This window comes from Ursus maritimus, unplaced genomic scaffold (genome assembly GCF_017311325.1).
Source record: "Ursus maritimus isolate PB19 unplaced genomic scaffold, ASM1731132v1 scaffold_31, whole genome shotgun sequence".
In the NCBI taxonomy this organism is placed as follows: Eukaryota; Metazoa; Chordata; class Mammalia; order Carnivora; family Ursidae; genus Ursus; species Ursus maritimus.
In genome coordinates this window covers 13,051,450-13,066,652 of record NW_024425675.1, presented here as the reverse complement: position 1 = coordinate 13,066,652, position 15,203 = coordinate 13,051,450, and the positions used below count along the sequence as shown (strand labels likewise).

General features: G+C 38.1%; 1 protein-coding gene across 2 annotated transcripts in view; it reads left to right on the top strand.

The window, feature by feature from the left end:
* Nucleotides 1-3,725: 3,725 nt before the first annotated feature.
* The window catches only part of SPAG6 (sperm associated antigen 6), a 61,429-nt gene continuing 49,951 nt past the window's right edge, over nucleotides 3,726-15,203 (top strand). For both annotated transcript variants that reach the window (XM_040645333.1, XM_040645332.1), the window contains exons 1-2: nucleotides 3,726-3,853; nucleotides 3,946-4,041. In XM_040645333.1, the coding sequence (XP_040501267.1) occupies nucleotides 3,829-3,853; nucleotides 3,946-4,041 (121 nt within the window). In that variant the 5' untranslated portion in view covers nucleotides 3,726-3,828. The remainder of the gene's footprint in view (nucleotides 3,854-3,945; nucleotides 4,042-15,203) is intronic.

Genomic DNA, 15,203 nt, shown 5'->3' with positions numbered 1-15,203 from the left:
ATCACTTTGTGCTCTATGGTGCCTTTGGAAGCGAAATCATTCGTGTATGGAATTCCCCCTAATCATGGTTTACTTCGAGAGTGGAAAAGATGAGTTCAATCTCTGCATCCATTGAATTACTGGAAAAGAAAGACATGTACAGGTGTATCCTTAGAACTTTGGGCCAGTTCAATCACTGTCATCTTAGCATTTTACTGACCTTAATACTGAAAGGTAAACACTTTAAAGTTTAAAATGTAAAGAATTGACTTTAAAGGTTCTTGAAAAGCAAAGAACAGGACATAAGACAAATGCAACCCAAGCATAGAAATGTTAATCTTCCCCTCCTGGGTAGGAGTGTCTGAGTCTCTTCTGCACTGCTGACAAACCTGATGGCACAAATGGATGGTCTGCCGAGATGTAAATGCAAAATCCTGATGTTTCTCCCCCAAAGAGTGCCAAAGCAACATTTAAGAATCATATGTTTGCTTTCATCATTATAGATAATATTTTGAGTCCACTAATTTGGTTATGGGGTATGTAGTGTTTTTATTTTTAATTCAAGTATGCAAATATGGGGTTGTTTCAGTAATTTTAGATTTGTTTTTGGCAAAGTGATTATTGTATTCTATAACTTAGGTAATAATTACATGCAATTGCCAAATGAATGCCTATTTAAATACTAATACTATGTTTTAATTCTTTGGGGGAAGAGGGAAGGAGACTTCATATCTAGATAAAACCCAGCTCATTTTTCTCAAAAAACAAGGAGGCTTTTATTATTTAAGTGATGTAGATATTCTCATTTTCTTCACTTAGGTTACCCTAAATCCTTTGTCTTTGCTTCCAAAGCACTTATATGGCTTAGAGCAATTATAGCTCTTAAAACACGGGCAGGCTGCAGTATATACTTGTTGAATGAATTAATACTTTGTTTACATGTCTTTCTCACACTAGATTTCATGTGCTGGAAGACAAGCACATTCTGTTATTAGCAAAGTGTCTGGAGTACTTTGATACTTAATCTGTGTTTGGCTTGAGAGAGGAATATATATACACTTGATTCACCTCAACAATTTTTAAAATGTGGATGTCAGTATCTAATCATCACATATAAAGCCTTATCTTTTAAATTTTAGCTAGGAGCTGAAGAAAAAAATACATGTATGGTAAAATTGGCAGAATTTCTTTCAGGCATATGTAAAATATATTCCCATGATAATGAGATTTTTCTGAATTCCCAAACCAGATTTTTAGAGAAGTAGAACAAGATATCAAACTGGCTTTATAATGTTGTCTTTTTAAAGTCTAATTTTCATAAGTAGAAAAATTAAATGCAAAAGTGATTTTGAAGTTACACATCACTAGCTTTTTACAAAAGGAGCCAAAGGCTTCCAAACAAATCTTTCATAGAAACACTTTTGCAATTTGTTCAGATAATATGTTTCATCCTCAATCAAGTGTATAGTTTAATAAGTCAAGTACATTATATATCTGTATTTAAAGTTAGCTGGTACTTTAAGAACAGTAATCTTAAATAGCATTTTTTAAAAAGCCCTGAAATATCCCTTTGAACAGTTTTCTTCCTCACTACTTAACTGTTACAGGTGTGTATGTGATCATGGGGCATTCAGCTTTGTAAAACAGAATGGTATTTTATTTTGAAGTTAGTAAGTTGAAAAGTAGGTCAGAAAATATAGATTGGCTTTCTTGTCAGTAAAAATAATCTGCCACATTTTATATTTGAATTGCTGATAATTCATTATGTGTGTATTATAATCATTCTGTTGCATTTTTCTATTTAATTTTGAAGATTTTCCCCCCAAAAAGCTAGAATGAAGAGCAAAGATCTAGCTTCTTTAATGTGTCCAATTTCAGATATAAAGTAGGAATCCTATATTATGTTTTATCAGGAACAATACAATTTAACCCACAGACATTGTTAATGATAGATATTCAGAATCTATAGTTTAAAATAGTTTACATACCATTTGAACTTAAGTTTTTAAACTTTGTAGCATTCCATAAGTAGACTTGTATAAGTAGTATGTTTATAGGTTTATACATCTTTTTCACTATCAAGCTCCTATCTCAACACGTTTAAAGTAGAAAATCATAATAAAGCAATTACTAAAAGTGACAGCTGTGGTAGCTTAGGAGTTTGAATTGTTTAAGGACTGAAACCAAACATGGAACCTCTTAGTTTTAAGGGGATTTTTTTCATAATTCAACAAGGAACTGAAAACAAAATTACAATGAAGGTTTTATTTGCCACTTTAATTATTTGCTCAATCTGTTTTCCCCCACATCTCTAAATGGGAACATAAAAAAAACTTTAATTTAAAAAGACCTGTTTCCTTAGAGAAATGTGGAGACCATTGAGAAACTTATGACTTTGGAGTTAGGTAAAGGAATTGTGAGTATTACTGGCTTCTGAACTTCAGAGCAAAAGACATGCACCTGTTCCGGGGGTAGCAGGGACCTGACTGCACACACTTACTCCTCTCTTTTATTGCTGGTCCATTCCCCAACTATCTGGGGCTCCACAAAATATCAGGACTTCATCAGAGAGCTCAAGTCAGGGTGAGAGCATAAAGATTATTATATATGACTCACCCCAAATATGAGAACCAGCTAAGTTTGCATCCTCTCTTCTATTGAAGAGGAGATATCAAGATGTTTCTCTCCTGTCTTGGCACTACTCAGCAGCAGCTATGGCTATCCATTCACTTGACACCTGGTGAAATTGTAGTTTCTGATGGAGAAACATTTAAAGTTGACACCTGTCATTGAAACATTTCCTATACAGTTTTCAGGCAAGCTAGAAACCAGTGATAGACTAAGTAATTAATTTCTGTTAAAACAAACTGGGTAAAAATTTAAACTTATACAAGCTAGGGAAGTCTGGTTAAGATAATGTGAACCAAGACTTTCCAGGTAAAGATTCTCTCCCTTTCTTTTGGAAATCACATTTAGCAAAAAGAAAAAAAAAAAAAAGAAAAAAAAGCTTAAGTTTAAAAGACAAAGACAAATGTTTAAAAACCACAAAAGTGAGGAAACAGCAAAGTTAGTAGATAGGAGAAAGTCACGGAAGACAGGACATTTATCATATTGTTCCCCGTCGACTTTTCTCATTGAATCTCTAGGAGTGCTTATTAAAATACTTTTAAAGCAGTATGCTTAAGTTATGAACATAATTGTCTTGATCCTCCAGGAATCCTGGAATCAGAAATGCCAGGTTCATGAAAGCTGGATTAAAGGGGGAAACCATTCGGCGTGAAGGTTGTATTGACAATGTCTACATCAGATTACACAATGTCATATGTGAGATGTCTCTTGACCGTCTAAGCCAAAGACGACTCCACTGACTAGCCTCGCCGCGCTTCAGCTGGATTCTCTCGGGGGGCTCCGGGTCGCCCGGACCGAGTCCGCGGCTCAGTCAGGAAACTTCGCGGGTGCGGGTTCGGTTTGCAAGGAACCGCAGACTCCTGGCGGACACCCTGTAAGCGCTGCAGGATCGTGACATCGACGGTGCACGATTCCCGCGGCTGCTTGGCGAGTGTGGCACGTCCCGGGAGCCCCTTGCAGGCGGAGTTCCCCCGGGGCTGGCTGCCTTCGCCCGGCGCCCGGTACCCCGGCCGTGACGTCACGCCCGGGCCTGGCCGTTGCCGCGAGACGGTCGCGTTCCGGTTCCGGTCGGTTGCCCGGGAGACGCGGGTACACAGAGAGAAACGGCTCCCGTCGGAGGCTGAGTCGTCGCCGCGGTCGTCCCCTCGGCGTTCTCGCAGGCCGGGAGCTGACAGGCCGCGTCGCCGCCGAGCTGGTCGCCGTCGGAGAGCTGCCGGCGCCATGAGTCAGAGGCAGGTGTTGCAAGGTAAGTCCCGGGGCGGCCGGCGCCCCGACGGGCTGGCGGCCGGAGCCGCGGGGGCACCGGGCGGCCTGCTCCACCGTGTCTCTCCTCCGCAGTGTTCGAGCAGTACCAGAAAGCCCGGACCCAGTTCGTGCAGATGGTGGCGGAGCTGGCGACCAGACCCCAAAACATCGAGACGCTACAGAATGCGGGTGAGCCCGCACAGATTCCGCGTCGCTCAGGGCCCCTCGCCCCGCTTGGCGGGTCGCTCCGCACCCCGGGCCCTGCGTCACTTGGTGCCCCTGCCTCGTCTTGCACCTCGAGTTCCTAGTCACCCCGGGTGCTCAGCCTTCTCTCGCCCCTTACCTCCTTCCCCCTCACCCCGTATCCCTGGCCCCTCGTCGGCCAGGGTCCCTGGCCTCGCCTAGCCTCGGGTCCCGGATCCCCTGCCTCAACTCCGGCCTTACCCCGACTCCCTGTCGCCCGGCTCCTCTGCCGGCTGAGCTTTTGGAGAGGGGCAGGGTGGGGACAGGGGGACGGCGTCCCTAAGTTCTTCCAATCACCGCGGAGACAGTAGAAGCATTCTTTCTCTTGAGCGGGTCTTTTTGGGTGTGAGGCCAAGAGGGTGAAGCTTCCAGATTGGTGTGAGAGGGGCCCGACGTCCCTGTTTCCATCTTTATGGCAACCAGGCAAGTGTCAAGTTGAAAGTCAAGGCCAGAAGAATTGCCTGGAAGTCATTTTACGTGAATGGGAATCTACCTTAATCAGACCCATTTTATCCGGGTGCCGTTGCTTGTCACCCTGCCTTTGATCACCTTCGACTTCCTCACACCAAAGGAATTCCAGAGCGGTTGACACATTATTTCTCGCCTTGCATTAGTGAAAGGGCAAAGATTTGCTTGAATAATTTCTAAGACATTCAAAGTAGGTAAAGTGCTAGCTTTGAGAAGTCCTTATGGTGCTGTCATTCCACCCCCTCAGTCCGAAATCATGCATACTCTAGAAAGAGGAAGAGAGAGTGTGTGATTTGCTTCTTATCAATTAACATAAACAGGTGGAGAAGATAATGGTGGATTAACGATTCCACCGCCATCTGAACTCAAAGTAACGTAGCATTTTATCACAACTGTGTCATAAGAAATGTTTAATTTATAGTTTGTAATCTTTAAAACTCACTCAAATTAATGTGGAATTAAAAGAAATTTAAGGACATATTGACAGGGCAAGAATGTTTAGAAATAACGTTTACTCTGGTTTCTTTGAGAATTACTCTTGCACCTAAATGGCAATTTTTTCTGTCACCGAGAGGGATTTTGGTGTTTATTCCTTGTATGTTTTTCTTGGAGGGGGGTGTATTTCTAGAAAGTGTATTTGATAATCATGTTTTAAAACTTTTTATTTTGAGATAATTGTAGAGTTATAAGAGTTGTAAGAAATAATACACAGATCCCCTGTACCTCAAAACTGTGATATGATATCACAACCAGGATATTGACACTGATAAAAATCCATCCATTTTATTCAGGTTTTCCCAGTTTTGCTTGTACTTATTTGTGTGTGTGTGTGTGTGTGTGTGTGTGTGTGTTTAGTTCTATACAGTTTTATCCTGTGTGTATCCATCATTACTATAGTCAGGATACACAACAGTTTCATTACAGCAAGGATCACTTTTTTTTTTTGTCTTTTTATAACTACACCTACCTTCCTCTTGTCCCTAACCCTGGACAACCACTAATCTGTTCTCCTTTTGGAAATTTCAAGTTGATCATCTTTTGTTCTGCAGTTGTTTCATGTGGATTAATTTTCTTTCTTCTGCATGTGTGTGTGTGCATGGGTGTGTACTCCCCAAAGTACCCAGAACAGTGTTGGACACAGTGTTTCATATATACTGACAAATATAAGTTTATTAGAGCATATTACATTTTTTAAATGCACTTAATTTTTAGTTCTTCCCCCCCTCAATCCTGCTGGTCAATGGCTTTTGTGAATGGACACTTACTATTTACAAATATTTAATTTCTGAACTATAAGTAAACAGCTAAACCAAAACATTTTTTTAAAAAGGAAAATGATTGACATTACTTTAAAAATTTGATACTGTAATATGGGGGTATAAGTAACACTTAAGATACAGAATATCACATTTTAGTATAATAGTGGCAGGTTATTTCCTCCTATAAAGTATACAATGTACAATGTATTATGGAATTTAATCAATCCAAACCATTAGGCTAAGTGATCACCAAAGTATAAGGGACCTACATATGACATCTTAAGTAGCCACCTATTTCCACTTATGGTCTGGCTTATGAAAGAATGGAATACAAAAGGAATATAACAATGTTTTGAAGTTGTCTGCACTTGACCAAAGTTGATGGGATGCTAAGATTTTTCTTTTCTTAAGGAACTTATTTTAACATATTTCATGTTATCTAGATTCATTTTAAACACTGCTTTAATAATTTTAAATAGATACAGCTAATGAATATTCTAGTATATTTATTCTTTTAATTAAAATAATCTGTAAGCTTTGTTATGAAAACTTTATAGCCCATAAACTATTGAAATGGTTTGTTCTTTAAAAAAAAATCAACGTGGATTTAAAAATACTTTTGAATGGGCCACAATACGTATGCATCACTTATGTATTACGATCAAGTTTTTTTTTTCCAGTCAAGTGACTTCATTTTGATAGCATAAAATACCAGTGCATTTTATTCCTGACTTCGACATACTCTCTGCATACCTAGGAAGGTTTTGTTTTGTTTTTTCACTTTTCTCCCCTAATGAACTAATTAAATAAATATGTATCATGGATCCAAGATAAGGTAGAAAACATTTTCCATATAGGTATCATGATAAATCAGTAATTCACTTGTTAAGAATTTTTTAAGTCATTCACTGTGAAAGGAAACTTAAAAGTGAAAATTATCAATGGAGTTTTATTTCATTTTAAATCTCTGATCTTTTTCATTATATTTTTGATGTGCTAATAAGAATATTTGCTTTATTACATATGCCACAGTAATTATTAAAGCAAACAAAGTGTTGCAAGATATCTTCTTCAGAGTATTTGGACAAAAATCAGTTTGATTTCTAACCAAAATTGTTACTAGAAAGAATGGTGTACAATGTGTCTATAACCTAGAGTTATATTTTTCTTACTGAGATTTTATTCCTTCTAAATCAAATACATACAGGAAAACATTAAAAAGTTCAATGTTTATTATAAAATCTCTTTATGCACCCTTCAACCCTGTACGTTTGAACCATTACATCTTGCAGCTATTTAAAAATGAATTTTGATGCTTCCCCTCTTTGAATAATCAGTAACACATGTAACACATTGTAAATAGTAGAGATAATACATTATTACTTCTACCAGTTGCAGAATTTCAGCCAATGGAGGTGATCGTTTAGTTGTAAAATATAAGTAATATGTTTTGTGGCGTATTGGACTATCAGGCTCTCTTAGCTTGTTCAGAAAGTCTTTCATAATAAGCTAATATAAAAACTACCAGGAAAATTATTTTTAAACAGCTTAGCAGTTTAAAATGACCTTTCTGAAGCAGCTATTTATGTAAGAAAAATTGGGGTAAAATTTAAATTAATACTTTGTAATATTTAACATATAACCTATAGCAGAACAATAAGCATGGCTAATCACTAGTTATGCACATTTTCAGAAGGGTAGGAATAGAGAAAATTGTGTAACACATTCAATATGCATCTCTATGAAGCTAATTTGCAAATTTAGGCAATTTAATGAGTTTACAATTCAAGAAAATAATATACTTCGACACAAAATGATCTTAAGTTACACGTGTCTGGGGCAGGGTGAAAGTGTTCAGATTAATGATTTAGCACCTCAATTTGCTGAGAAGGAAAGGTCTGTGGTAAGCGTTTATAATATGTTTAAAACATAGCCTGGTAGGTACAAGTACCATGATTCTCTTACAAAACCCACTGTTCCAAAGGATATTGAAACTGAAAAGATAATTAGTAGAGCAACTTCAAAAAAACTTAACCAATCATGCTATTTAAATTTCATGAATATAAAAGGAGTCTTGGACTTGTGAATGCATGATAATTAAAGCACTGATCTTTTCTTAAAAGATAGGCATAGTGGGTTTTGTGTTTTGTTTGTTTTACATATACTTCAGTGGAAAACATTTGAGGGAACTATAAAAATTCTGAACTTGTTTGCACCTAATAATATGTCCTAAAAACAAAATCATTCAAAATTATATTCTGTGTTCCAAACCCTTGTTCCTACATGGACATTTATCTGTTTTGTTATCTAAGCATTGGTACATAAGTAGAAAATAATATAGCCAGGGCTAGGATGTCCTTGTTTTCTTAAGAAAAACTGGATGATTAAACAAGAAAAATCTAAGCTATAGATGACCCCATAAGAGTGGGGCTTAGAAATGGCAAGTTTGTGTGGGTTACATTTTAATGTGACAATATTTTTGAAAAGATATTTGAGTATTTCCTAACTCCTTTACACATTTCAGTGTTTTTTCATGGCTTTTGCTCGTATGACTAGAACCTTTTCTTGTACTTCTTTGTCTAATTAATTTCTACTCATTCTTTATGGCTCTGTTTAGATGTTGATTCCTCAGGGAAACCTTCCTTGAGCCCTCTCAGTAAGTTAAGTCTCTTGATTTATGCTTTCCTTGCTCCTAATATTTCTTTTTCATGATACTCATTACGATTACAATGATTTAGTTTCTGTTTTCTCCACAAACTATAAATTCCGTGCCTAGCATAATGCTTAGTATAGAGCAGATGTTCAACATATTTAAATAGAACGAAAGGAATAATAATAATAATAATAATAATTTTTTTTAAAGATTTTATTTTTATTTAATCGACAGAGATAGAGACAGCCAGCGAGAGAGGGAACACAAGCATGGGGAGTGGGAGAGGAAGAAGCAGGCTCATAGCGGAGGAGCCTGATGTGGGGCTCGATCCCATAACGCCGGGATCACGCCCTGAGCTGAAGGCAGACGCTTAATATTTTTTTTTAAGATTTAATTTTTAAAAGTAATCTCTATCCCCAACATGGGGCTCAAACTCACAACCCTGAGATCAAGAGGTGAACTGAGCCAGCCAGGTGCCCTAGGAGTAATTATTTTTCTAAGTGTTTTCACATCTCTTAAAAAATTAGATTCTTATAACAGCTCAGATAGGTAGAATAGGTATCTTGTTAAGCCCCCAAAAGGTTGGATGATTGCCCTCATCACAGAGTTAGTCCCAGCCAAACTGGGACTAGTAGATGCTTAACTGCTGCCTGACATTGCACTCTTTCTGTGTTACCTTGCAGGTATTAGTAAGCTATTTCTACATGGTTCTAGGAGTTCCTAATAAACCTTAATGTTAACTATTAAAACAAGTCATTTGTTTAGGCCTTTGGGTACGAAAGGCTATCCAGTAATTGTGTGTAATTGGCTTTTGAGGTCTCCTTGAAGACCATTATGGGAGCTTGAGTGGAGGCCAGATGCAGAGAACTAACTTTAATTGATAAGTACCTGGAGGTTTGAGGGAGTGGGAGTTGTATTTAGGGCTTACACTGGACTTAGAACTCTAGAAGACCTTCAGCTTTCTCTGACTTCTAAGGAAAGCCTTATCAAGCCAGGAACTCTTTAAAAGCACCCCGAGAAAAGTGTGTAATCCACTGGAAGTTACAAACCGAGATAATACTTCAGAGGGTTGTTGGACTGAGTCCCTGCTGGGATCAGAGAGAGTGCAGGGGGGACTGCATCAGAGCCCAAGGTGGGCAGCTTGTTCTTTTTGAGAACATGGGGGGTAGAGCACAATGGAAAGGGAGGCACTTGATATTTGTAGGTTGATTATATTTAATACTTCCGTTTGTTTTTTACTTAATCATGCTTTCTGTGAAGGACTTTTACGCCATGTTCATTGGAGTCAGAACTTTGGGATTTCTTTTGAGTAGATATATTGGCCCTAGGAGAAATCCAGGGCCACCCTTGAGAAGAAATTTGGTCTTGTCTTGTAGTGGGTGGGATGGCCCCTCTGAACATGTCAGACTTCCCTAATTTTCAAAGTGACATTTTGGTTCTGCCGTATACCCCATGCTTTCTGTCACAAGGGTGGCTAGATTTTAAATTTATTTTTTGTTCAAGTTCTGTTATAAGTCCAGGTGAAAACAAATGATATTTGTGCTGTATGTCTGTGTGCATGTGTCTTCAAAGGAAATGATTTCTGTCCACTTTACTGTATATTCTACTTCTGTGTCATTAGAGTCACTATTAAGTTATAAACATAGACTAGCTTATGTTAGTTTTCCATAGAGATGTCTTTGTAGAAGTAGTCTAATATGCCTTCTTTTGAGGGCTTATTAAAAAATACTTAAATTTCCCCATAAATTTCTTTACATCTATCATTGAAGACATTGTCCATTTTGATGTTAAATATTTTTTATGTAAAGATACACTCTTTTATTCAACCAATTTTTATCAATTATTATGTGTCAAGCTAGGCCTACATATGAAATTTCAGGAAAAAAAATTGTTCCTACTTTATTTCACTAAGTGTTTCCTTTCTTACTTTTGCTTCCAGAAAACTCAGTGATATGTTTAGAGTTCAGAGTTGCAGCAGTTACTCTTTTTTTTTTTTTAAAGATTTTATTTATTTATTTGGCAGAGATAGACAGCCAGCGAGAGAGGGAACACAAGCAGGGGGAGTGGGAGAGGAAGAAGCAGGCTCATAGCGGAGGAGCCTGATGTGGGGCTCGATCCCATAACGCCAGGATCACGCCCTGAGCCAAAGGCAGACACTTAACGACTACGCCACCCAGGCGCCCCATACTCTTAACCTATATTTTTGATAAAATTATCAGTTCCCATCTCTCTGCTGCATAACTCTCTCTTTTTTTAAAAGATTTTATTTGTTCATTTGACAGAGAGAAAGAGAGAGAGCACAAGCAGGGGAAGCTGGAGAGGGAGAAGCAGGTTCCCTGTGAGCAGGGAGCCTGATGTGGGGCTCAAGCCCAGGCCCCTGGGATCATGACCTGACCTGAACCAAAGGCAGACGCTTAACAGACTGAGCCACCCAGGCGCTCCTACTACATGGCTCTTAGTTATCTTTGCATATCTATCTTTTAGAGAAAACTATCTCAAAACTTTTTAGAGTAAGTGCAATATGAATAAAATAAAACATTTTATCTGAAGAATTTGAAGTGATTATCTTCCAAAGGTGCTCTCTTCAAATATTACCCATGAAATCTCCTGAAGCAGACAATCCTTTTATAATTATTCTATTTATTCTCTACTTACCCCATTTATGAGAGTTCCAATTTTCTGTAGGCAGGTGGGTATTATAGGTATAAATCATAAAAGAGAAAACACATTGACAAAAGGAGACAGGACTTATTCGGTAATTGCAGCTCTCTAGAAAACTTCCAAATTAAGATACAATTATATCTATTTGGGGTGCTATGGGGTAAAGGGTCAGTTTAAATGACTCATATACCTAAAAGAAGAACTATGAACATATATTATCCATTTTGTTGTTATTTTTAATTTTTAAAAAGTTTCTAAAAATCACTTTATTGAGATATAATTCACATACCATGCAATTCACCCACTTAAGTGTAAAATTCAGTGGTTTTTGATACAGAGAAGATTTTTTAATGTAGAGTAATCTCTGCACCCACCATGGGGCTTAAACTCATGACCTTGAGATCAAGAGTGGCAGGCTCTTTTGACTGAGTCAGGCAGGCACCCTGATACATTCTTATTTCCTAAAATTGTGTTAAATATAAGAAACTTTGCCGTTTTAGTCATTTTTAAGTGTGTAATTCAGTGGTATTAATTACATTCCGAAAGTTATGCAGCCATCACCACTATTTCCAAAACTTTTTAAAAGTCACCTTAAACAGAAGGCCATTTTGTTTCTTTGTTTTAACTAAAATTTGCCTAAAAAGAGAAAATTGCACATTAAATTTCAGTTTGTTCATTCATCATTCAACATTTATTGAGTGTGCAAGGGCCAGCCGCATGCTTAGATGCCAGTCATGCAAAAATAGGCATAGACAACGCCCTTAAGGAGCTTATTTGCAAAGGAGAGATATATAAATACTGTTTGATAAGTGTCCGTTACATACACATATGGAGCACACGTGAAGGGTACATAACTCAAGCTTTGGGAGTTATGGGAGACTTCTAGAAGGAGGAATTATCTGGCTGAATTTCATAGGAGTTAGCCAGATGAAGAAGGGGGAGAGGAAAACTGTATTCAGGTAGAGGAAACATTATATACGAAGGCACAGAGACAAGAGGAAAGGTGGTGCTTGATAGAAAAGGTGAATGTTTAGGGTGCCTGGGTGGCTCAGTCAGTTAAGCGTCTGCCCTCACCTCAGGTCATGGTCCTGGGGTCCTGGGATCAAGTCCCACATCAGGCTCCCTTCTCAGTGGGGAGCCTGCTTCTCCCTCTGCCTCTCCCCCTGGCTCATGCTCTCTTTCTCTCTCTCTCTCTCGCTCTCTCTCAAATAAATAAAATCTTAAAAAAAAAAAAAAAAAGAAAAGGTGAATGTTTAGATATGGCAGGAGCCTCTTGGGATAATAGGGCTACAGAGAGGCAAGGCAGTGGCTGGAGAGGAGAACAGGCCTACCTCTGAAGGACCTCATCAGAAATTTGGATTTATCCTGGAATTGATAGAAAGCCATTGAAAAGCTTTCATCAGAGAAATGAAGGGATCCATTTTGTGTTTTTGAGAGATGATCTTCACAGCAGTGTGGAGAACTGATTGGAGGGAATTAAAACAGGATCCGGAAGACCATGTGCCCATTTTTGTTATAGCAGTCGTGCCACATTAACAGATCTGTAGGATTTATGACTTAGTAGAAGGGGCGGGGCAGGTGAGGAGAGAGGGGAGTTCAGTGTGACTCACAGTCTTCTGGTTGCCATTCATTAATGGAGAAGAGATACAAAAAACAGAGGGAAATGGTGGCTTCATTCTCTAATAGTGTTGAAGTGTCTGGGATATCTATGTGCCAGCAACTACAGTGAGCAGTTTGGCTATGTAGGGCTCTGGAGCTCATGAGAGTGATCTTGGCTTGGAAAGAGGGTTTTGGACATGTGGAATTTACATGTTCATTTGAAAACTATATTAAAGGCCTGTTTTATATTTCTTCATGTAATTATAAACATGTAAGTTCCAATCATTTTATCTAAAGTATCATGTAAGTTGAACCTGCCATAACTTTTGTGATCTGTGTACTTAGGTCGAATGTCACATATAGACAGTGGTGGCTATGACCTAGCCAAGAGTCAGACAGTTGCACTGGAAAAATGAATGAAATTTCGGTTTAATGCAGTAATCATGGAAGAGAGCTACAGAAGTGAGTTCAACAGATTATACCCTTTATTATGCATTTGAAACCTGGTACATACAGGCTAGTTTTCATTGGCAAATGGGCTGTGATTGATATTGGGGAGGAGAAACAGAAGGGCATAGATGCTAGAGTTATAAAATAGTATCTACCTCATAGGATTGTAATGAGGATTGATGGGTTAATATTTGTAAATTTCTTAGGGGAGTCCCTGGCACATGATAAATGCTATGTAGGTGTATGGTAGATCGGTAAAGAAATACCTACTGTGGGAGGTGCCTGGGTGTCTCAGTGAAGTGTCTGCCTTCTGCTGAGGTCATGATCCCAGAGTCCTGGGATCGAGCCCCACATCTGGCTCCCTCCCACTTTACATTTCAGGCCAGTATGAATTTATCATGGCTTCAACAGTCTGCAAGAATCATGCATCTTTTGTCCTCCCTCTTCTTCACAATAATCAGTTTGTCTTGTAAATATCTAGACCTTTCACTTTTCTCTTTCCCTTTGCCATTAGTATTCTCCAAGCTATCTTCACATCTGGCCTACATTCATACAGTAGCTTCCTAAGTGGTCTTCCCACCTCCCATGTTGTCTCTTTTCATTCTTTCTCCCCAGTGTAATCAGTGATCTTTCTTTACAAAGTACAAAAACACTGACAATTCAGGTTAAATTCAAAATACTTAAGATAGTTTATTGGGCTCTTCAGTACTTTTGTCTCTGTTAATCTCTTAGCCTTCTTTCCCAACTCTTTGCTCCCATCTTGTACTATGGTCATACTGCATTCTCAGTTTTAAAGATTAAAAAACAAAACAAAGAAGGTGAGAGGTAACTAGGGTAAGCAGAAATCTTTACTAGGACTTACGTAGACCCAAAGGCCCAGTTTGCAGGTACTTGTTTTTAAAGAAACAAAGTTGAGATGTTAACTATCTTTTTAAAGCACAGCAGATTGAGGTAATATGTATATAAACTATATACATATAATATGAGAATGGGATTTTTTTTGGCCTTGGAAATGTTTGATATTTCCTTCCTGATTTATATCTGAAATTGGTGTACACAATCAAAGTAATTAGGCCTATGTTGTGTTAAAAGGAATTAAAGATTTGTGATTATTTTGAGGCTATTTTATAATCTCCTCCACTAGATTATTAGTTTCTTGAGGGAAGGAACTGCCTTTTCTCAGGTGTGTAATCCTATCATTTGCCAGTTGATAAACTCTGATCTATTTTTTGAATGAATTCCTGAGGGCAGGATCAGCAAAGTTGTTTTTCTTGTTGTTTTTTTCATAACTGGATTGAAATGTAGATATTACAAGCAATGTCTCCAGTATGGCCCTGGAACAAGAAAAATAGAAAAGAAACTCAGAGCTATAAAGTTGGGAAGGGAGAGATTGTGAAGATTTATCTAGAAGTTTCAGAAACACTTTCATACGATTTGATCAGTTTTTGTGGAGGAAACAGAATTGTTTTATAGATGTTAGAGTATCATATGTGAATTATTATTTTTAATATTAGTACCTGTGGGCTCCTTCAGTAGAGACCGCACTGAGGTCATTAGCTGTCACTAGAGACCTTGCTTATCAGATATTGTAGTAGCCAGTCTTCAAAGTGCTGTTATTTATGGACTCTAAATTTTCATGCATTCATTCACCAAGGATCAATCATCATGGATTCCTAACGGACAGGCAGGTAAGGAAAAATTTCTTTTTATGTTACATATGCTTCTTTTCTCCTTTCTCCCTCCCTTGCTCCCTAACGTATTCNNNGATTAGAATAACAAGGTCTCCATGCTTAATCTGTGTAAGAAATAAAAACATGTCTCTGGGGACTGATAATTATGAAGCATTAAGAGGCAATTCAAGGACTAGAAATTTGGGCAATATTTTCTCTAATAAAGATGACCTTATTCAAACAAACATATATATTTTTTTAAGATTTACTTATTTATTTTAGAGAGAGAGAGAGAGAGCTTGAGCAGGGGGTGGGTGAGAGGGGGGGGGGAAGAAGCAGACTCCCTGC